Source organism: Aricia agestis, chromosome 7 (assembly GCF_905147365.1).
Source record: "Aricia agestis chromosome 7, ilAriAges1.1, whole genome shotgun sequence".
Lineage (NCBI taxonomy): Eukaryota > Metazoa > Arthropoda > Insecta > Lepidoptera > Lycaenidae > Aricia > Aricia agestis.
The window spans coordinates 4,855,360-4,874,530 of NC_056412.1; the positions used below are offsets into that span (position 1 = coordinate 4,855,360).

Genomic DNA, 19,171 nt, shown 5'->3' on the forward strand with positions numbered 1-19,171 from the left:
GACGGACACACGGACAGACATCGAAGTCTTAGTAATAGGGTCCCGTTTTTACGCTTTGGGTACGGAACCATAGAAACGAAACTCAAAACCGTTACAATAATATTGTTTTCCCGCCATTTACTTGACACTGGCCGTGGTTCTATAAAAAAAAGAAGAAGAGTTTTTGCTGGGAATACGAAAGAGTGATGTTGTGTTTTTGTATTATTTTCCTAAAATTATGTTATTTCGGTTTTTAATGTATAATGTTGGTAGAATATTAACCATTAAATATTCGATGTCGTGCACAAGTGTGGGCAAGTGATACAACTTCAAGAAACGTGCCATTTTGTCATCACAACTCTATCGAAAGTTTTAGTAAAGGGTCTACCACTTTACTAAAACAACTGACTTGACTCGTTGACTTTACTGACTACTTTTTTAGACTTTCGACTTGACGATCATCTGGAAAAACGATTTTTTTCCCGCCATATTTTTCTTGACACTGGCCATGGTTAAAAAGCCGAGTGCCATTTTATGAAAAAAAAAAAGAAGAAGAAGCGGAAATCAAAACGGAAATTTTGCGGTGATTTTGCGTTGCACTTGCACAGTGTACATAACACAAAATATTTATATAATACAATTAAATCTCTTTCTTCAATCATTTTTATTGCTTTTTCCAACGATTCTTTCTTGTAAATTTTATCCATTTGTCCCATCATTGTTCGCGAGTAATTATGAAAACGGCAATTACAGTTCTTCAAGAAATGATGGTCAAATTGAACCATTACATGCCGGAGTATGAGTGCATTTCTCAGGTAAATGTTTATCACAATCCTGATAATAACTACAATAGATAAGGCAGACTGCAAGATACAGTTTCCGAGCGAAATAACTCTTAATCTAGTCAACTAGAACTAACGGTTCTGAACCTTAGTTAACCTATCTGATTCCCTGTGAGATTATTAAGTTTAATACTGGATAATTCTTGTAGACAGGACCACACCATCTGGTGACATTTGAGTTCAAATGCGTTGCCGAAGGAGTAACAGTGACTGCTCAGGCGCGATCTAAAAAGGAAGCAAAACAGGAGGCAGCCCGGAAGATGCTCAAGCAGCTCTATGCCAGGGGCTATGACGTGCCCCCGCCTTACAATACTCCCATAGTAGAAGATCTAGATGATTTGTCACCTCCCCCTTCTCCAATCAAGAAGCCTGCTTTGGTAACCATCATCGATATTTTATAATTCCTTGCATTGACGGAAAGGTTATTTAGAAGACTATGATATAAACATGGCCAGCTTTCATCATACATAGATATGTATATTCAACCTAAGTCCTGCCAGGACTTTATAAGTAGCCCGTGTGGAGTTGTTAACTCCGATTATTGGAAAATTGAATATTTTGTTGCGACTTGTGTCTAACAAAAACAATGCAGCTGTTTGTTTACTATGTCGTACTTAAGTCATGAAAATTTTCCCACAGTTATAATATTATTGCAAAAGATTTTTTTTACTCCTAAAAATTTTTGATTGCCACCCACCGCACTAAAATGTAAACTTGTGGCTTGTTTAAAAAAAACTTGAGTACTGCTCATCTGAAACTGAACATATCTACATAATATTATGTTTTTCAAATGTTGTCCAGCTATTTAATTAAACTAGAGATCGCCCAATGGTTGAAATTCAACCTTAGTTTCAACGACATTAGGACTACTACCTATATTTTGTAAAATAATATTGACTTTATCATATATTTTTTCCAACTCTTGTCTCTAGGACTCAGCTGATCTCAGACTGGCCGTGTAAGCATTGTCTAAAAGGATCTAAGATTAAATAAAAAAAAAACTATAATCCATTTTCAATTTGTCAACTTCTTGTCCAAGTGTCAACAGACTTCAATCATAAATAAAACAGTATAATTCGTATGTATAGGTTTGTCCCTTAAAAAATCTGTCATCTTCTTGAGTGTGCGTGTTGTAGTGTGTGTAACGTTTTATTTTTTTAAAAAATGTATGATAAAACCATAATTTCAAAATAATATTAGCTCAATGCACTCCTTCACCATATAAGCTATAACTGTGCAAAATTTCATTCACCTACGTTTCTGCATTTTTCGTCAAAAGGGATACAAAGTTTTTCGCTTGCATATTAATATATTATTATAAATAGAAATAACCCTAGCTGCACACCCTAACTCTGTGATTTCTGTTTTTGTTTGTTGTACTCCTTGGAAGCATCCTCCTTGTATCTTTGACTTGACTACTAGTTCTCTATTAAGAGGGAGCTACTATAATTTCATTTGTTACAAAAACGGGCCATGCTAACTATATGCAGGAAGGCAGTGGAGGTGCCCCTGCAGCGGCGACGGATGTGCGCAGCTACGTGTCGCTGCTGCGGGAGCTGTGCGAGCAGTACCGGCTGGGGGCGGTGGTGTATGAGCTGACGGGCGACACGGGCCCCGCCCACCAGCGCCGCTTCGTGATGAGCGCGCGGCTCGGCGAGCACGAGCGCATCGCCGCCGCCGGCACCAAGAAGGCCGCGCGGCAGCTCGCCGCCGAGCGCCTGTACCACTACCTGCGCGAGAACCTCGTCACCACGAAAGACTTTTGTGAGGTAAGACCAGAGCTCTGACCTTTTACATTTTAAAATCATTGGCTGGTATGATTGACAGTAGTATTGACTGTATACTTTTACTTTTTTTATATTTTTTTATATTTTATATTTTTACTTTTAGTCTTTGATAGGATTTAAGCCTTTAATAATAAATATCACAGAAACATTTCAAGTTTCTTACTACACCTGCCAGTCTGACAGTTAACTTTTTTTTGGTTCAATTTTTTTTATTATAATCTAATAGACCTTCTAATCTCAACATTCAGGAGGAAGCCCTGTCGCGCGCCCTGGAGAAAGCGATGGAGCGGTACGTGGAGACGCGCGAGGAGGACGTGTTCCGCCCTGACCTCAGCCAGAGGGTTGCCGACTACCATTTAGGTCTGTGCAACTCCATAGGTGAGTCGTCACAACTAGTTTCTCCAGCGTGACGCATCTCGCCTCTGTGTCAGTGTTTAAATGAAAGAATGGAAATTGGCCAAATGAACATTGTGTAATGGCGGCTATATACACTCGTCGAGATACCCCGAGACAGTGTACAGGCGCTCTCGTCTCGTGTCGCGTTCTCGTTCTCGTATCGATTGCTCTCGGACTTGGTGGCGTCGGTTTCTCTCTGCGAGAGACTCTCGTTGAGTGTGTACAGTCGCCATTAGGAGTTATAACTTGGCCAGCCGTTTTTTCGCTTTTTTAGTTGCCGTACTATGATTTGCTTACATTCACTTTTTTTTTTTAATTCATAATGGACATACATAGTTTGTTGCATGTGTAAAAATTATCTTGTAAATGAAAAACTGTTACAGAGTAAAAGGCATTATCTGCATTCAATGATTCAACCACTGACTGCTGAGGCCTGATCCTAAAGGAAGTTCAATCACAAGTCTAGTAATCACATCACACATACAATGTGACATAGTTCGAAAGTTGGTGTGCTAGAGTGTATGTTTTTAACATTATATTTTTTCTAAATTTCTTTTTGCCCTAATTTCTTTTTTAATTTGGTTTGGTTTTGTAGAAATATAATTAAATTATGGGTAGTGCTAGTGCAGGTATGGCTGCACGCTTATATTAGAGGCAAGTATTATCTTCTCGCTCTCTCTTCTCTTCTCGCGAATAAACAAAATAAAATGACTTTGTAATGTAGATTTCGGTGATGTGTGATGTAAATTAAGAATAATTGGAAAAATAGTTATTATAGCGACCACCTCTATGGCTCAGTTGGTGGGCTGTTGGTAGCTCAAGCCGGGGGTCGCGGGTTCGAATCCCGCCGACGGAACAAAAAAGTTTTCAAAGTTCCTGGGTCATGGATGTGTATTAAATATGTGTATCATATAATAAAAATCTTAAATATATGTATATTATAAAAGTATTAAATATATTTCCGTTGTCTGGTACCCGTAATACAAGTCCTTCAGGTACTTAGCATGGGGCCAGACTGACGTGGTGTGAAGCGTCCATAGATGTTATTATTATTATTATTATTTCAATATATTGTTGTCTCAGCATTTATGCCGGTAAATGATTCAGGTACGGGCATGTGCCAAGTACCTGACTTAATTTGTGTCAGGAAAGTATCATCATCGTGATGTAGTGAAAGACGATGATGGATTTAGAAACCTTCAAACTATGGAGCAAGTGTCAATGACGATGGATTTTTGTATATTGATGTATGTGTTTTAATTTGGTTCGAGTGTTTTCAGAGCAGTAGTGAGGGCCTTTGGGATGATGCCAGTGGAGATGATGGTATGATTTTTACAGTATCCTGGCGCCACATTTGTTTTATTTCATCTGCGAGAGGTATGTATTTTTGGATCTTTTCGTTGTTTTTGTTTCAGATTATTGGTGTTCGGGACAGTATATCTATGAGGTAAGTGGTGTTTTGAGATTTGATTGTCAAGGTTATATCAGGTCTATTACTTAATATGGTGCGATCGGTCACTATATCTCGTCCCAATAGAGTTTAGCGGAACTGTTTTCGAAGACATTGCTGGGTTTATATTGGTAATAAGGTGTGTGTGTGTCTATTAGTTTATATTTGATGGCTAGCAGTTGATGGATATGTTTGGCTGCGTTATTATGACGATGCGTATATTCTTTGTTGGCTAGTGACGGACATCCTCCAGTGATATGGTCTATTGTTTCGGTTGTTTGGTGGCATAATCTACATCTATCTGTGTCTAAGTTTTCTTTGAGTATGTATTTGGAATAGTTGCGGGTTTTTATTATTTGGTCCTGTATTGCCACGAGGAAGCCTTCTGTCTCACTGTATATATTGCCTTTTGTTAGCCAACTAAAAGATGCAGTTTGGTCTATATGGTCCTGTTCCAGCTGATATCAGCGCAATCTTTTGTAATTTTTAAGTTTTGGATTAAATTGACTATTGTTTAGTTGAAGGGGTGTCCCAGAGTGGGTAAGTTGTGTTAATGCTTTATGTAAGTCGCTAGTTTGTGCTTTAGTTTGAAAATATTTTCTTAAATTTTCTATTTGACCGTAGGTAACATAGATTTTTTAAGTCAATGCAGCCTCGGCCCCCGAGGTTCCTCTTTAGAGTGAATCTTTCGACTGCTGAATGAATGTGATGGATGTTGTGTTTGTAGCTAGCGGTACGGGTTGTGGTGTTAAGGGCTTCAAGTTCTGTATCTGTCCATTTAATAATTCCGAATGAGTAAGTTAATATTGGTATTGCATAAGTGTTGATGGCTTTTATTTTATTTCGTCCTGATAGTTGAGTAGATAGTATTTTATTCAATCTTACTTTATATTTAGATTTCAACGCATTTGTCACTTCCTTATGACTAATTGCAGTGTTTTGTATATATCCTAAATATTTGTAGGTATCGTTTATTTGCATGCTATCTATTATATCATCCTGTGATTCGAGGTTATATGGATTTATTTGTTGATGTTGACCCTTTACTAAGCAGTTTATTTTGCATTTATCGATGCCGAAAGCCATTTTGATGTCGGTACTAAATCTTTCAGTAAGTTTGAGGAGATGTTCTAGTTGATGTCTGTCTATTGCGTATAATTTTATGTCATCTATATATAGCAGATGGGTGAGCTTTATATTATTAAGTTTGTCAATAGTGTATCCGTATGCTGATTTGTTTAAAATTTTAGATAGTGGGTTGAGTGCCAGACAAAACCATAAAGGACTGAGGGAATCACCTTGGAATATGCCACGTTTGATTTTAATCGGAGCTGTTGAGAGTTCGGTTTTAGTTGTTCTTAGATTGAGTTGAGTGGACCAGGTTGACATTAGATATTGTAGTAGTTGTATTAATTTGTTGTTAACTTTATATATTTGTAAAACTTTTATTAACCATGAATGCGGAATACTGTCGAAAGCTTTTTGGTAGTCAATGTATGCAAAGTATAGGTTATTACGGTTTCGTTTAGCATTGTTGTGTATTTCGGCATCGATTACTAGCTGCTCTTTGCAGCCCATAGATCCCTTTGTACATCCTTTTTGCTCCTCAGGTATGATTTTATTTTTTGTGATGTGTGTATTTAGCTTTTGCGTTATAATTGATGTGAATAATTTAAATAATGTGCAAGTGATCGGGCGGTATTTTGTTTGGTTAGTGGTATCGTTTTTATCTTTGGGCTTAAGATAGGTAATTCCTTGTGTTAGAAATAATGGCATGGTTTGTGGAGTCTGTATAAATGAATTAAATATGTTTACTATGTGGTGATGTGTTGATGTAAAATACTTCAACCAGTAATTTTGTATTTTATCGGGGCCCGGGGCTTTCCAATTTAAAGTTTTCTTTACAGCAGTAGTTACATCATATATATCCACTGTGATATCCGGCATCTGGTTAATGTCCTGATAATCCTGTTCTTCGGATTTAATCCATGAGCATTCATTGTTGTGTTGGACTGGTATTGACCACAGATTTTCCCAATAATCCTTAACATCATTTATATCAGGCGGCTGCGTTATTTTAATTGTTTCAGAATTAAGATTTTGATAGAATAATTTTTGGTTAGTATTAAATTGCATATTGTCTTTCCTTCTGGCGTTAATAGTTTCAATACGGCGTAGACGTTTGGATTGAGCTAGTAGTTTTTGTTTTAAGCTATCTAAGTGATCGAGTAATTGATTTTCTGTGAGATTTTTAGGGTTTAGTTTTCGTTATTTCCTTGGGTTTAGATTTCCTTTTAAATATTGTATTAGCTGACCTATTTCTTTACGTAGTTGTTTGATTCTATTTTCTATCCGTGTCTGCCACTTTGGGTTAGTATTATTTATTGCGTTTCTCGTTTCTTTTTCATTGCGATTTACAATTTTAGTGTGCAAGGTCGCTGTAGTCATAGCTGCACAATATATAGTGCTATGAATTTCTTCCAAACCAGGTTGTTCTGTATCTTCTAAATATTTTGCAATAGCATGATTCAGTGTGTTTACAGTTTAAATAACATTGCGAGTGATCTGAAGTTTAGGTATGATAGGTCTTGTAGTTGGATCTAAACCAGTGTATTTAATCAGCATTTCTTAAAAAACTTTTCTATCTTTTCAGTTTCTATCGGGTTTTGTGTTCTCGGGGTTCTCTGTGTGGTGTTGAAATCTAGTTCGTTTGTATATTCTATGGCTTCGAATTAGTTTTGCGTGTTATTTGGTTCATGTGAGGATAATATGTATTGATGTGGAGATAAAATATTAACAACAGATTGATGATCTATTTGTAAGTTGTTCAAGCAAGTGCTTGGTTGTGGATCTGAATCCTGTATAGTATTTTGGTTGTTAGATTCTTCCGGGGTTTGGGTTATTTCATCTACTGAGTTTTTTATTTGTTCTCTTATAGGAGGTGCTATTCTATTATTTCTATGGATTACTCTGATTTAATCGGCTAGTCTTTGCTCTGATAAATGTCTTAGTTCCGGGTAAATTTCAATGAACTTTTGATGAAGTAATGGTCTGAAAGCGGTGAGGTTTGATTCACATGAGGTGACTATGTAGTAACAACGGAGAAGTTCTTTGTTGATTTCGTCAGTCCATTTCATCCGTTGTCTACATTTTCCAGCGAGGGTGGTCGGAGGAAGCATTTCCTGCAAAACACTTCTTGCTGGTGTGTCGATGAAATGCGGTTGTTGAATATTATGGTCTACCGGATGTATTTCATTATATTTTACATAATTAATGAAATACATCCCGTATTTCATTAATTGCTAATGTACTCGTAGCTGGCGTGATGACAATGTTGGGCATAGGATAAGTAGCTATTGCTTCCCGTGTAACAACATTTGACATTGGTGACAAAGAAGTGGATCGAGATGACGATGATGATGATTGATCATTATCAAACATGTATGATCTTGGCGATGAGTGTGGTGATGGGAACAAGCTGATGGATGAAGTAGGCGATGTGGGGTACGAGTTAGTGTTGTTCGTAGTTGAAACAACATTGTCTGCAGCAGTACCAGACTGGGCAGAATGAAGCGATACGTTGCCCCCCTCAGAATACGAGGGACTGCCCGGGCCCAAGGGCCCGGGGCGGGATTCTCCATTGCATTTCGCGCCGGTACCCGCCTGGGGTATATATCTATTACGTAGTCGCATATCACATGTTTTAAAATTATGTAAACATAAAATAAAAGTTAACTTAAAAGGAAAAATAGTACGAGATGAAACAGAGGTGGTGAAAGATATCAAAAACACAAACAAAAAAATTGCTCAAAACAAGTATTGATCAATAAATAGGTGGTGAAAAGATAGTGAAGATAAGGATAGAACCGACGATCTGCCGGTTGCCCGGGGACACTAACTAGGAAGAATCGGCTTCACCCCCTTATTATTATTATTATTATAGCAAAATATTCAATGTGGCTGCAATTAAATAGCAGTCGGAACCATACACGATATATATTCGTGATCGCATTACAGACGAGGAGAAGCGGCGGTTGGTGCTGGAAGCGCTGTCGCGGGCGGGGTGCAGCGAGCGGGAGCGCGCGGAGGGCGCGGCGCGGGTCATGGGGCTGCGGCTGGAGGACGGGGCGCTACCCGGCGGCGTGGCGCTGCTGACGCTGTCTTCCGGCAACCCGCCGCTCGTGTTTGCGGGCGCGGGGCCCGAAGCCGCCGCCGCCGCCGCCGTGCGCCACCTCCGTGGCGCGCTCTGCGTAAACGACCCGTAGGCTGGCAGATGAGACGTTTACTAGTTTAAGCTATATAGGGTGTAACAAAACTAAGTGATAATACTTTAGGGTGTGTACAATATGTTCCTAATTAGAGAGTTCACTGTGAAGCAGCGCTAAAAGACGAATATATTTTTTTCACTTTTGTATGGGGAAACTCGTGACGCTCGGGCCTACACAAAAGTGAAAAAAAAATTGGTCTTTCAGTGCTGCAGGCTGCTACTTTTACAGTGAATTCTATACAAGAGACACATAAACACCCTAAAGTACTATTACTTAGTTTTGTCACACTGTAAGTATTATATAATATAATATTGTAATTTCTCTCATTTTTTTTTACTGACGGTTAAGATTGTAAGTATTTGGTATAATACTTAATAATATGTTTATTACTATTGGCCGCACAGAATTTTAGAAATCCCCAACATCGGACATGACTTAACTAATGCAATGAGTCGATGGCGTCTTATATTTCAAATGCAAGAGTAGAACTCCTTTGTGCGCATTTTACTTCGTTTTTAAGAAAATCTTTTTAAATTGGTCATTTTTTGACTCCCTAAACACGAAATTATTATATTTAAATTAATTACGAGGGTTTGTAAACCTGCTACTCAGCTGATTAAATTAATCACTAACCGCCGCACTCAGAGACATTTAATTACGATTAACCTTGAATTTAATGAAGAGTTTGACATATAATGTATGGGGCTTATGTCAATTTATAATGTTCCACTCTGAGTGCGGCAGTTGGAGACACAAATTTTGTACTTTATTTTATTCCTACAATAGGCATGACTATTTTTTTTTCTTATCGGTAATTGAAAGAGACTTAAAAAATAGAAACATCGTTGAAAGAATGACTCTGATAGCTTAAAAATGCACCAAAATATGACAATTCAAATATCTCATAAAAAAGACCTGCCCGAAACGCTCCATACAAAGTGCTACGAAAGTATGACGTCAGTCTTTCGTAGTCGTACGCATCGGGAGACAACTTTGTTCGACAGGTATATTAAATATTGCGTTTATGAAAGTGGTTTCATAACAAAAGTTGCTTATAATTGGATAAGTTATCGAATTGTATACAAATGTTAAGAAATTTAATTTAAAAAAAAATTCGACTTGAATATCCAACTTTGAAGGCGCATAACAAAAAAAATACAAATGCTATCAAGCTGAAATTTTGGGAACACTTATTTTTTACCGTGATTTCTTTATTTTATTATCAAAATTCGCTAATCTTTGACCTTGTCATCATCCCTATTCAAGAACATAGTTGTCATGTCCGATTTTGGGGATTTCTAAAACACTGTGGGCCGGTCTGACGCCTTAGGATCGAGGGCAGGGATTTAAGATTGCGAGATTTGATCGTGATTGCGAAATACACTTGGTATGTCGCAGTCACGTTTTATGTTTGTATAAGGACAATTACTATAAAGAGTTCAAAAATTATGAAAAGTATCTATATTCTATTGTATCCTATTTACTTACTCTTAAGGAGTGAGCACACTGAGACGGGCCGTGCCGGGGTTCAGCGTGCCGGGGCTCATCGCAAAAATGCGCGTATCGCACACTGTGTCGGGGCGCAGCGGATTTTCGCTTCCATACAAATTGTATGGAGGCGGATTTTTGCGATGAGCCCCGGCACGGCCCGTCTCAGTGTGCTCACTCCTTTAGTGTTAGTGTCTAAACACACTAGGCCGAAAAAACGCGGCCGAAGTTGGGCATGATTACGCCTGCAATGTATTTTAAATTGCTGATGACACACCATGCCGAACTTCGGCAGAATATTTTCGGCATAGTGTGTGACACTTAGTCAGATTTTTATAATTATCTAAAATTGAGATATTATGTTAAGATTTATAAGTTTTAATATTAAAAAAATATGTTAAGATATTTTCTTTTGTCATTTCCGAATTGTCTACTGTGATCATATTAAATAAATAAAAAAGTATGTAAGTAATTAAAATGTTTTTCATTTTTAACCTCCCATAAATGTGGGGCGTTATAGGTTTGAGTGTATGTCTGTGTGTTAGAGGTTTGGGTGTCTGTGTGTGTGTGTGTGTGTGTGTATCCGTGGCAATGTAGCATGAAACATCCAAATAAGTAAACTAGCAATAGTTCATCATCGTCACAATGATATCACTTGAACAATTTGGTTAATATGTAATATGGTTAATCCATACTAATATTATAAATGCGAAAGTATCTCTGTCTGTCTGTCTGTCTGTCTGTCTGTCTGTCTGTCTGTCTGTCTGTCTGCCCGCCTGCCCGCCTGCCCGCCTGCCCGCCTGCCCGCCTGCCCGCCTGCCCGCCTGCCCGCCTGCCCGCCTGCCCGCCTGCCCGCCTGCCCGCCTGCCCGCCTGCCCGCCTGCCCGCCTGCCCGCCTGCCCGCCTGCCCGCCTGTCCGCCTGTCCGCCTGTCCGCCTGTCCGCCTGTCCGCCTGTCCGCCTGTCCGCCTGTCCGCCTGTCCGCCTGTCCGCCTGTCCGCCTGTCCGTCTGTCCGTCTGTCCGTCTGTCCGTCTGTCCGTCTGTCCGTCTGTCCGTCTGTCCGTCTGTCTGTCTGTCTGTCTGTCTGTCTTATTTTCCCACATCAAAATGTGAAAATATCAATGAAAATTAATTCGCATTGCGCGTGGCCAGCGCTCATCCCGGGGGTCCTGGGTTCGAGTCCCGCAGGCGGAACAAAAAGTTTTCAATGTTCCTGGGTCTTGGATGTGTATTAAAATAATATTTAAAAATCTTAAATATATTTTATGTAGGTATAATATTATAAAAAATCCAGAAATATATCGAAGCAATGAACACTTTATTTCTAATACAATTCAACAGATGGCGTTTTATTTTTTACTTCATTGTTACAGAACTAATCATACTTATTAGTTATTATGTTTTTGTTTATATGTAGTTTTTAATACGTTAGAATATTATGTTTAATAATATTATCACTTGGTATAATAATAATCAATCTATCTTATCTTATAGAACTCCTACTGCATTTCTAATATATATGACAAGTTGACAACAGAAGGCGCTCTAAAATAAAGGAGTTCGAGTGTACCGTGTTGGTCTATATTCCATCCAGAAAATATATCAATGCAATCAACATTTTAATTCTAATATATGAAAACAGATGGCGTTTTATTTTTTACTTCATTATTGTAACAGAACTAATCATACCTACTTTATTATATAAATTGTTTTTATTCATAACTAGCTGTTGCCCGCGACTTCGTCCGCGTGGGCTTTAAGCGGGGAATTCACTACCGGGCTGCCCGCGGGCCGCCCGGTCTGGCACAAGTCTGCCGCTTGCCCCTATTGAACACACACAGAACAGGCAAGTCAGTCGAATAGATAGAGGGCTACATACAGCTCGGTCGTGGACTCATGGACTCAATCTTCTTTGTAACAAATGATAGATTAGCATCGTCATTGATTTCTTTGGATTTTTAAATAAGTTCGCTGTATTAGCGGCAATACGTAGATCGGTGTTCATGTAATCCTTGCTTTTAACTTTCTACAAAAAAGGATACGACCGGTAAATGGAAATAAACGAATGTCAAAATTGTTTTTGTTCCTTCATTCCGAAGTTTAGTGTTTGTATTGTTTATAATAATATGTTTTAAATTAATATTTTAAGTGCACTCCAGTCGCTCTCAAAGGCGCGAATGACGACGGGCCGCCCGTCGCGACAATTCATGTACAGACTTGCCCGCAGGGTTGCCAGATGCAATTTTACGATTTCCCCCAAACTGATTTTTATATTTCCCCAAAATGATACGTTTTCAAAAAAAAATCCCCAATCGCTTTGTTACAGAAAAAAAAACGAATATAAAATTGAAACTACTTTTATTCGATTTAGTAGTTTCAATCACTCGACAGTTAAATAGATACACAACACATAGTCGCTCGCTCGACCAATTTTTTTAAAAGGGTTACAGACGTGCGTGTAAGTACGCGGACTATGGCTCGACGATCTTAGGAGTTAGGCTGGTATAAATAGTCAGTACTTAAGATGCGACCCGGTCTCAAGACTCGGTTCGGCTCTGTGATTGGTCCAAATTTTGACAGCCAACCAATCACAGAGCCTGAACCGTGTCTTGAGACCGAGATGCATCTTGAGTACTGACTATTTATACCAGCCTTAATCGCCTGTGTGTCAGCAAAGAGCCGCGAGCCGCGAGCCTGGGGGCATGGTAATTCAGTGTGAGCGATTCTCGTGTGTCACCAACGCGAGCCGAGTAAGTTCGCGAACTTAAAACCCGCGTAATTTAAGTTCGTACGTCTGTCAGGCCTTTTACGCACTCGACCAAACAAACCAAAACAAACAAACAACAAATTTGCCAGGATGTTAATCGAATGAAAAGGACGTTGGTTTCATTTGTTTGTTATGTTTTTTAGAAGTGCTAACCCCAAAAAATCCCCATAGTGTATTTATTTTCCCCAAACATTTCCCCAAAGATACTGTTTCCCCAAATTTTCGCCTAGAGTCAAAATTTTCCCCAGAATTGCGAAAAAAACCCCCAATCTGGCACCCTGCTTGCCCGTGCCCGCGCGGGAAAAATGCGATCTGGCGGGCAGGCTGCGGGCACGGGCCAGTGGGCATGTCTGTGCTCGTACCTAGGAATTGACGAGCAGACATGCGACAGACCTGCCCGTGATGGGCGGCCCGTAGCGGGCGGCCCGGTAGTCAATTCCCCGCTTTAGTTAATAGCGCGCGGTGTCAAAAAAATTTGTGTCAAATTTAAAAACTTTTTAAAACCCTGGTAAGTGGTATCCTTACCCTTAGGGCCGCGCTACACCGGAATGGCAGCGCTGAAAGTTCTACAAATATATTATACTAGTAATCTGTGCTGAAAGTGCTCGCCTCGCCGCTGCCATTCCGGTGTAGCGCGGCCCTTAATTAATCAAAATACCCAAAAACAGCTGTGCAGTGTGCACATAATCTTTACTAATATTATAAATGCGAAAGTATCTCTGTCTGTCTGTCTGTCAGTCTCGCTTTCACGCCAAACGCCAAAACTACCGAACCGATTGTAATGAAATTTTGTGTAGGTACAGATAGTATAAAGCCCGAGAAAGGACATAGGCTACTTTTTTACTGGAAAAAAGGGTTGTAAGGGGGTGAAAATGCGTAAATTTGTTCAAATTAAGTTAGTTCCAAAAATTCATAATAGATGGCACCGTGCGTCGTCTACATCGCGCTGACGCTTGCTCAAAAGCCTTTCTATAAGAGGTGGTATCATCTTACATTTAAGTTTAGATTTTTTTCGATTGTATTAAGATTGTATATTCGTCAATTAATAAATTTAAAAAAGTTGTTAAGGATCGTTTCTTATTATGAGGTAACGGATTTTCTCAATGATAGCACACCTTAAGAAAAATAAGCTGACTGACCATAGGTCGCTTCTATATAAATGTACCATATTTTTACTTACTATAAGCACTTACATACTTAACGTAAATTAGTTTAAACTATCTTTGTTATTTTCCACCTTTTTGGTAAAAGGTGGCCCCGTGCGAGTTTCTTACGCCGGTTCTTCTCGGCGGGATAGTTCCCGAACCGGTGGTAGGCCTCATTTAGACTCGACGTTCTAAAAGAGTTAACTTTGTTAACATATTTGGAAATAAATATTTTTGATTTTGATTTTTATATTCAACAAATTTTTATGCCAAATAATTCTTCAATTAAGTGAAAATACAAAACTCTGATAAGTGTCAGGAATTAGAGTGAAAAATATTAAACCACTAGCTGTTGCCCGCGACTTCGTCCGCGTGGACTTCAGTTTATAGCGCGCGATGTCAACAAAATTGGTGTCAAAAGCTTTTATAAAAAAAAAAACTGGTACCCCTTAAATTAAAAACAGCTGTGCAGTGTGCACATAATATTTCAAATTTTATGCCAAATTTTAAAGCTTATTTAGCCCCCCAATTACACAACTTTACCCATAAACTATTTATCATTGATAGGTTTAAGGTTACGTCACTGTATGTAATATAAAGTACTGACTTATTAAATAACGTAAAAAAGAAATAACAATCGAAAAAAATAGAAACTCGTATGTATGATGATACCACCTCTTTTAGAAAGATGTTGGGCAAGCGTTAGCGCGATGTAAGAGACGCACGGCGCCATCTAGTATGAATTTTTGGAACTAACTTAATTTGAACAAATTTTCGTATTTTCACCCCCTTACAACCTTTTTTTCCAGTAAAAAAAGTAGCCTATGTCCTTTCTCAGGCTTTGTACTATCTGTATACAAAATTTCATTACAATCGGTTCGGTAGTTTTGGCGTGAAAGCGAGACAGACAGACAGACAGAGATACTTTCGCATTTATAATATTAACTAGCTGTTGCCCGCGACTTCGTCCGCGTGGACTTCAGTTTATAGCGCGCGATGTCAACAAAATTGGTGTCAAAAGCTTTTATAAAAAAACCCTGGTACCCCTTAAATCAATACAGCTGTGCAGTGTGCAAACAATAAGTACTTCATTTTTGTATGTTAAACTTTATATATTATGCCAAATTTTAAAGCTTATTTAGCCCCCCAATTACACAACTTTACCCATAAACTATTTATCATTGATAGGTTTAGCCCCAATTTCACCAACGTCTGTTAGTGTTAACAGCTTGTTAAAATATCCTGTCTTCTCTTTCATTTATATGAAAAACAAAACAGCTAACGTGATACTAATTCGAGCATTAACTTTAACAGTCGTTGGTGAAATTTGGTCTTAAGGTTACGTCACTGCCTGCACAGATAAAGTACTGAGTTATTTAATACCGTAGAATAGATATAACAATCGAAAAAAATCGAGACTTAAATGTAAGATGATACCACCTCTTATAGAAAGACTTTTGAGCAAGCGTTAGCGCGATGTAGAAGACGCACGGCGCCATCTATTATGAATTTTTTGAACAAATTTACGACCCTTACAACCCTTTTTTCCAGTAAAAAAGTAGCCTATGTCCTTTCTCAGGCTTTAGACTATCAGTATACAAAATTTCATTACAATCGGTTCGGTAGTTTTGGCGTTTGGCGTGAAAGCGAGACAGACAGACAGACAGAGATACTTTCGCATTCATAATATTAGTACAGATTATGTGCATACTGCACAGCTGTTTTTGGGTATTTTGATTAATTAAGGGCCGCGCTACACCGGAATGGCAGCGGCGAGGCGAGCACTTTCAGCGCTGCCATTCCGGTGTAGCGCGGCCCTAAGAGGGGTACCACTTACCAGGGTTTTAAAAAGTTTTTAAATTTGACACAAATTTTGTTGACACCGCGCGCTATAAACTAAAGTCCACGCGGACGAAGTCGCGGGCAACAGTTAGTTATGAATAAAAACAATAATATATAATAAAGTAGGTATGATTAGTTCTATTATAATAATGAAGTAAAAATTAAAGCGCCATCTGTTTTCATATATTAGAATTAAAATGTTGATTGCATTGATATATTTTCTGGATGGAATATAGGCCAACACAACACACTCGAACTCCTTAGAAATGCAGTAGGAGTTCTATAAGATAAGATAGATTGATTATTATTATAGCAAGTGATAATATTATTAAACATAATATTCTAACGTATTAAAAACTATAAACAAAAACATAATAACTAATAAGTATGATTAGATCTATGTTCCAACGAAGTAAAAAAAAGCGCCATCTGTTGAATCGTATTAGAACTAAAATGTTCATTGCTTCGCGTCGATATATTTCTGGATTTTTTATAATATATTATACATAAAATATATTTAAGATTTTTGAAATATTATTTTAATACACATCCAAGACCCAGGAACATTGAAAACTTTTTGTTCCGCCTGCGGGACTCGAACCCAGGACCCCCGGGATGAGCGCTGGCCACGCGCAATGCGAAGTAATTTTCATCGATATTTTCATGGAAATAAGATATTTTCCCACATCAAAATGTAGCCTATGTCCTTTCTCAGACTCTAGAATAACTGTGTACAAAATTTCATTGCAATCGGTTCAGTAGTTTTGGCGTGAAAGCGAGACAGACAGACAGACAGACAGACAGACAGACAGACAGACAGACAGACAGACAGAGATACTTTCGCATTTATAATATTATATAATAATATAATAACTAATAAGTATGATTAGTTCTATGTTCCAACGAAGTAAAAAAAAAGCGCCATCTGTTGAATCGTATTAGAACTAAAATGTTCATTGCATCGCGTCGATATATTTCTGGATTTTTTATAATATTATACATAAAATATATTTAAGATTTTTGAAATTTTATTTTAATACACATCCAAGACCCAGGAACATTGAAAACTTTTTGTTCCGCCTGCGGGACTCGAACCCAGGACCCCCGGGATGAGCGCTGGCCACGCGCAATGCGAAGTAATTTTCATCGATATTTTCATGGAAATAAGATATTTTCCCACATCAAAATGTAGCCTATGTCCTTTCTCAGACTCTAGAATAACTGTGTACAAAATTTCATTGCAATCGGTTCAGTAGTTTTGGCGTGAAAGCGAGACAGACAGACAGACAGACAGACAGACAGACAGACAGACAGAGATACTTTCGCATTTATAATATTAGTATAGATATAGATTAAAGTATAGATCTATGGACGCTTCACACCACGTCAGTCTGGCCCCGTGGTAAGTACCTGAAGGACTTGTGTTACGGGTACCAGACAACGGAAAGATATTTAATACTTTTATACTATACATATATTTAAGATTTTTATTATATGATACACATATTCAATACACATCCATGACCCAGGAACTTTGAAAACTTGTGTTCCATCGGCGGGATTCGAACCCGCGACCCCCGGCTTGAGCTACCAATAGCCCACCAACTGAGCCACAGAGGTCGTCGAATATCGAGAATTCTTATTTCTTTAGACTGGATTGCACCAACTAACTTTAACTTTGACTACAGTGTAAAATGTCAAATCTTTTGGTAAAGTTAAAAATGGACGCCATCAAGACGCCATATTTGACTATAACCATATAGCTCGACAAGGTTTTAAATGCATGTGGCGAAAAAAGGAACTAACGCTGTCATCATACAAAAACCGCAATTTTTGACAATTCTCCTTTACCAGCAGCGCCCCCGCCCACGCGCATGTATAACCTTGTTGGATCAGCTGTCATCTGTCAATTTCTCCGGGCAAAGTTAAGGGTAAAGTTAAATTTACCTAACTATAACTTTAACTTTACCCACGCCTCTGGTGCAACCCAGTCTTAGACTGGGTTGCACCAGAGGCGTGGGTAAAGTTAAAGTTAAATATGGCGTCCAAACACCCCATATTCTCATACGACATCTGTCAATTTTTCCAGTTATAGTTAAGGTTAAAGTTAAAGTTTTCTTTGAGAGATTTAAAGGATGACATTTTATAAATAGATCGTATAGCTCGCTCCTGCAGCACAAATATTGTGTTAATATCAGCAGCACTTCCCCGTAAGACATTCTACTTTGAAAATAACTAAGTATAGTAAACTAATTTCGCCGTGTCTTCATCACAAATTTCTCTAATTTTTCTGACTGCATATGCTGCGGAACGGAGCTTATCGGCCAGTTTGGCAATATGAGGACCCCACTGCACTTTATAATCTAGTGTTACTCCTAAAAACACAGTAGTGTCAACAAGATTCATTTTCTCATCATTTAATAGCAAATTGGTTTACACTTGCTTAACATTTGGCAAGGTAAATCTTAAACATTGTTTTATTAGAATTTAAAAGTAAGTTATTTACGTTAAACCAATTAACTATTTTTGAGAGAGCACAATTTACCTCGTCATAATTCGACTGTTGTCGCTTCACTTTAAAAATAAGTGAAGTGTCATCAGCAAAAAGTACTATCTCGTTATCATTATCCTTATCTAGATAAGGTAAGTCATTTATATAGATGAGAAAAAGAAACGGACCCAAAATGGATCCCTGTGGGACACTTAATTCTATTTTGGTCCCAGTGGACCTTTTACTATTGACATCAACCCTTTGAGTCCTGTTCCTCAAATAAGATGTCAAAAGGCTGAGTGCCGAGTCCCTTATGCCATAGTGGTGCAATTTCCTGATCAATGTAGCATGATCAACACAATCGAATGCCTTAGAGAGGTCGCAGAATACACCTAAGGCATCCCGCGACTCCTCCCAGGCTTCAAATGTACTACAAAGAAGACCTACACCAGCATCCGTAGTGGAACGACCCTTAGTAAAACCGTATTGATTATTATGCTACCTACCTACTGTCTATTGCTTGAAATATAAATTTTTAAACTAGCTGTTTGTAGAGAGTATTAATAACGAAGATTTTTTTTACTGATTTTAACTCATAGTCTTATTTAAATACTGTTGTATAAGTTTATGCTTTAACTGACTGATTACGACGACAGGACAGTTGCAGATAGCTAATAATAAAATATAACACCACATTGCCTGTTGGTTAAGGGTTC

General features: G+C 38.3%; 1 protein-coding gene across 2 annotated transcripts; it reads left to right on the plus strand.

Annotated features, from left to right (window-relative positions):
- The first annotated feature begins 586 nt into the window (after positions 1–586).
- LOC121728974 lies at positions 587–8,791 on the plus strand. Of its 2 annotated transcripts, none has more exons than XM_042117328.1 (5): positions 587–794; positions 971–1,198; positions 2,312–2,590; positions 2,857–2,986; positions 8,472–8,791. In XM_042117328.1, the coding sequence occupies exons 1-5, from the start codon at positions 714–716 to the stop codon at positions 8,717–8,719; spliced, it is 966 nt and encodes a 321-aa protein (XP_041973262.1). In that variant the 5' UTR covers positions 587–713; the 3' UTR covers positions 8,720–8,791. The 2 variants fall into 2 exon arrangements, with proteins under 2 accessions (XP_041973262.1, XP_041973263.1); XM_042117329.1 differs by having other exon boundaries at positions 2,857–2,968.
- Positions 8,792–19,171: the final 10,380 nt, after the last annotated feature.

What these genes read in the sequence shown, in the direction of transcription:
- LOC121728974 (XM_042117328.1), top strand. Translation starts at nt 714, where the DNA reads ATGAAAACGGCAATTACAGTTCTTCAAGAAATGATGGTCAAATTGAAC. An exon ending in CCACGAAAGACTTTTGTGAG is followed by an intron (nt 2,591 to 2,856) that starts GTAAGACCAGAG and finishes CTCAACATTCAG; the next exon opens with GAGGAAGCCCTGTCGCGCGC. An exon ending in AGGTCTGTGCAACTCCATAG is followed by an intron (nt 2,987 to 8,471) that starts GTGAGTCGTCAC and finishes ATCGCATTACAG; the next exon opens with ACGAGGAGAAGCGGCGGTTG.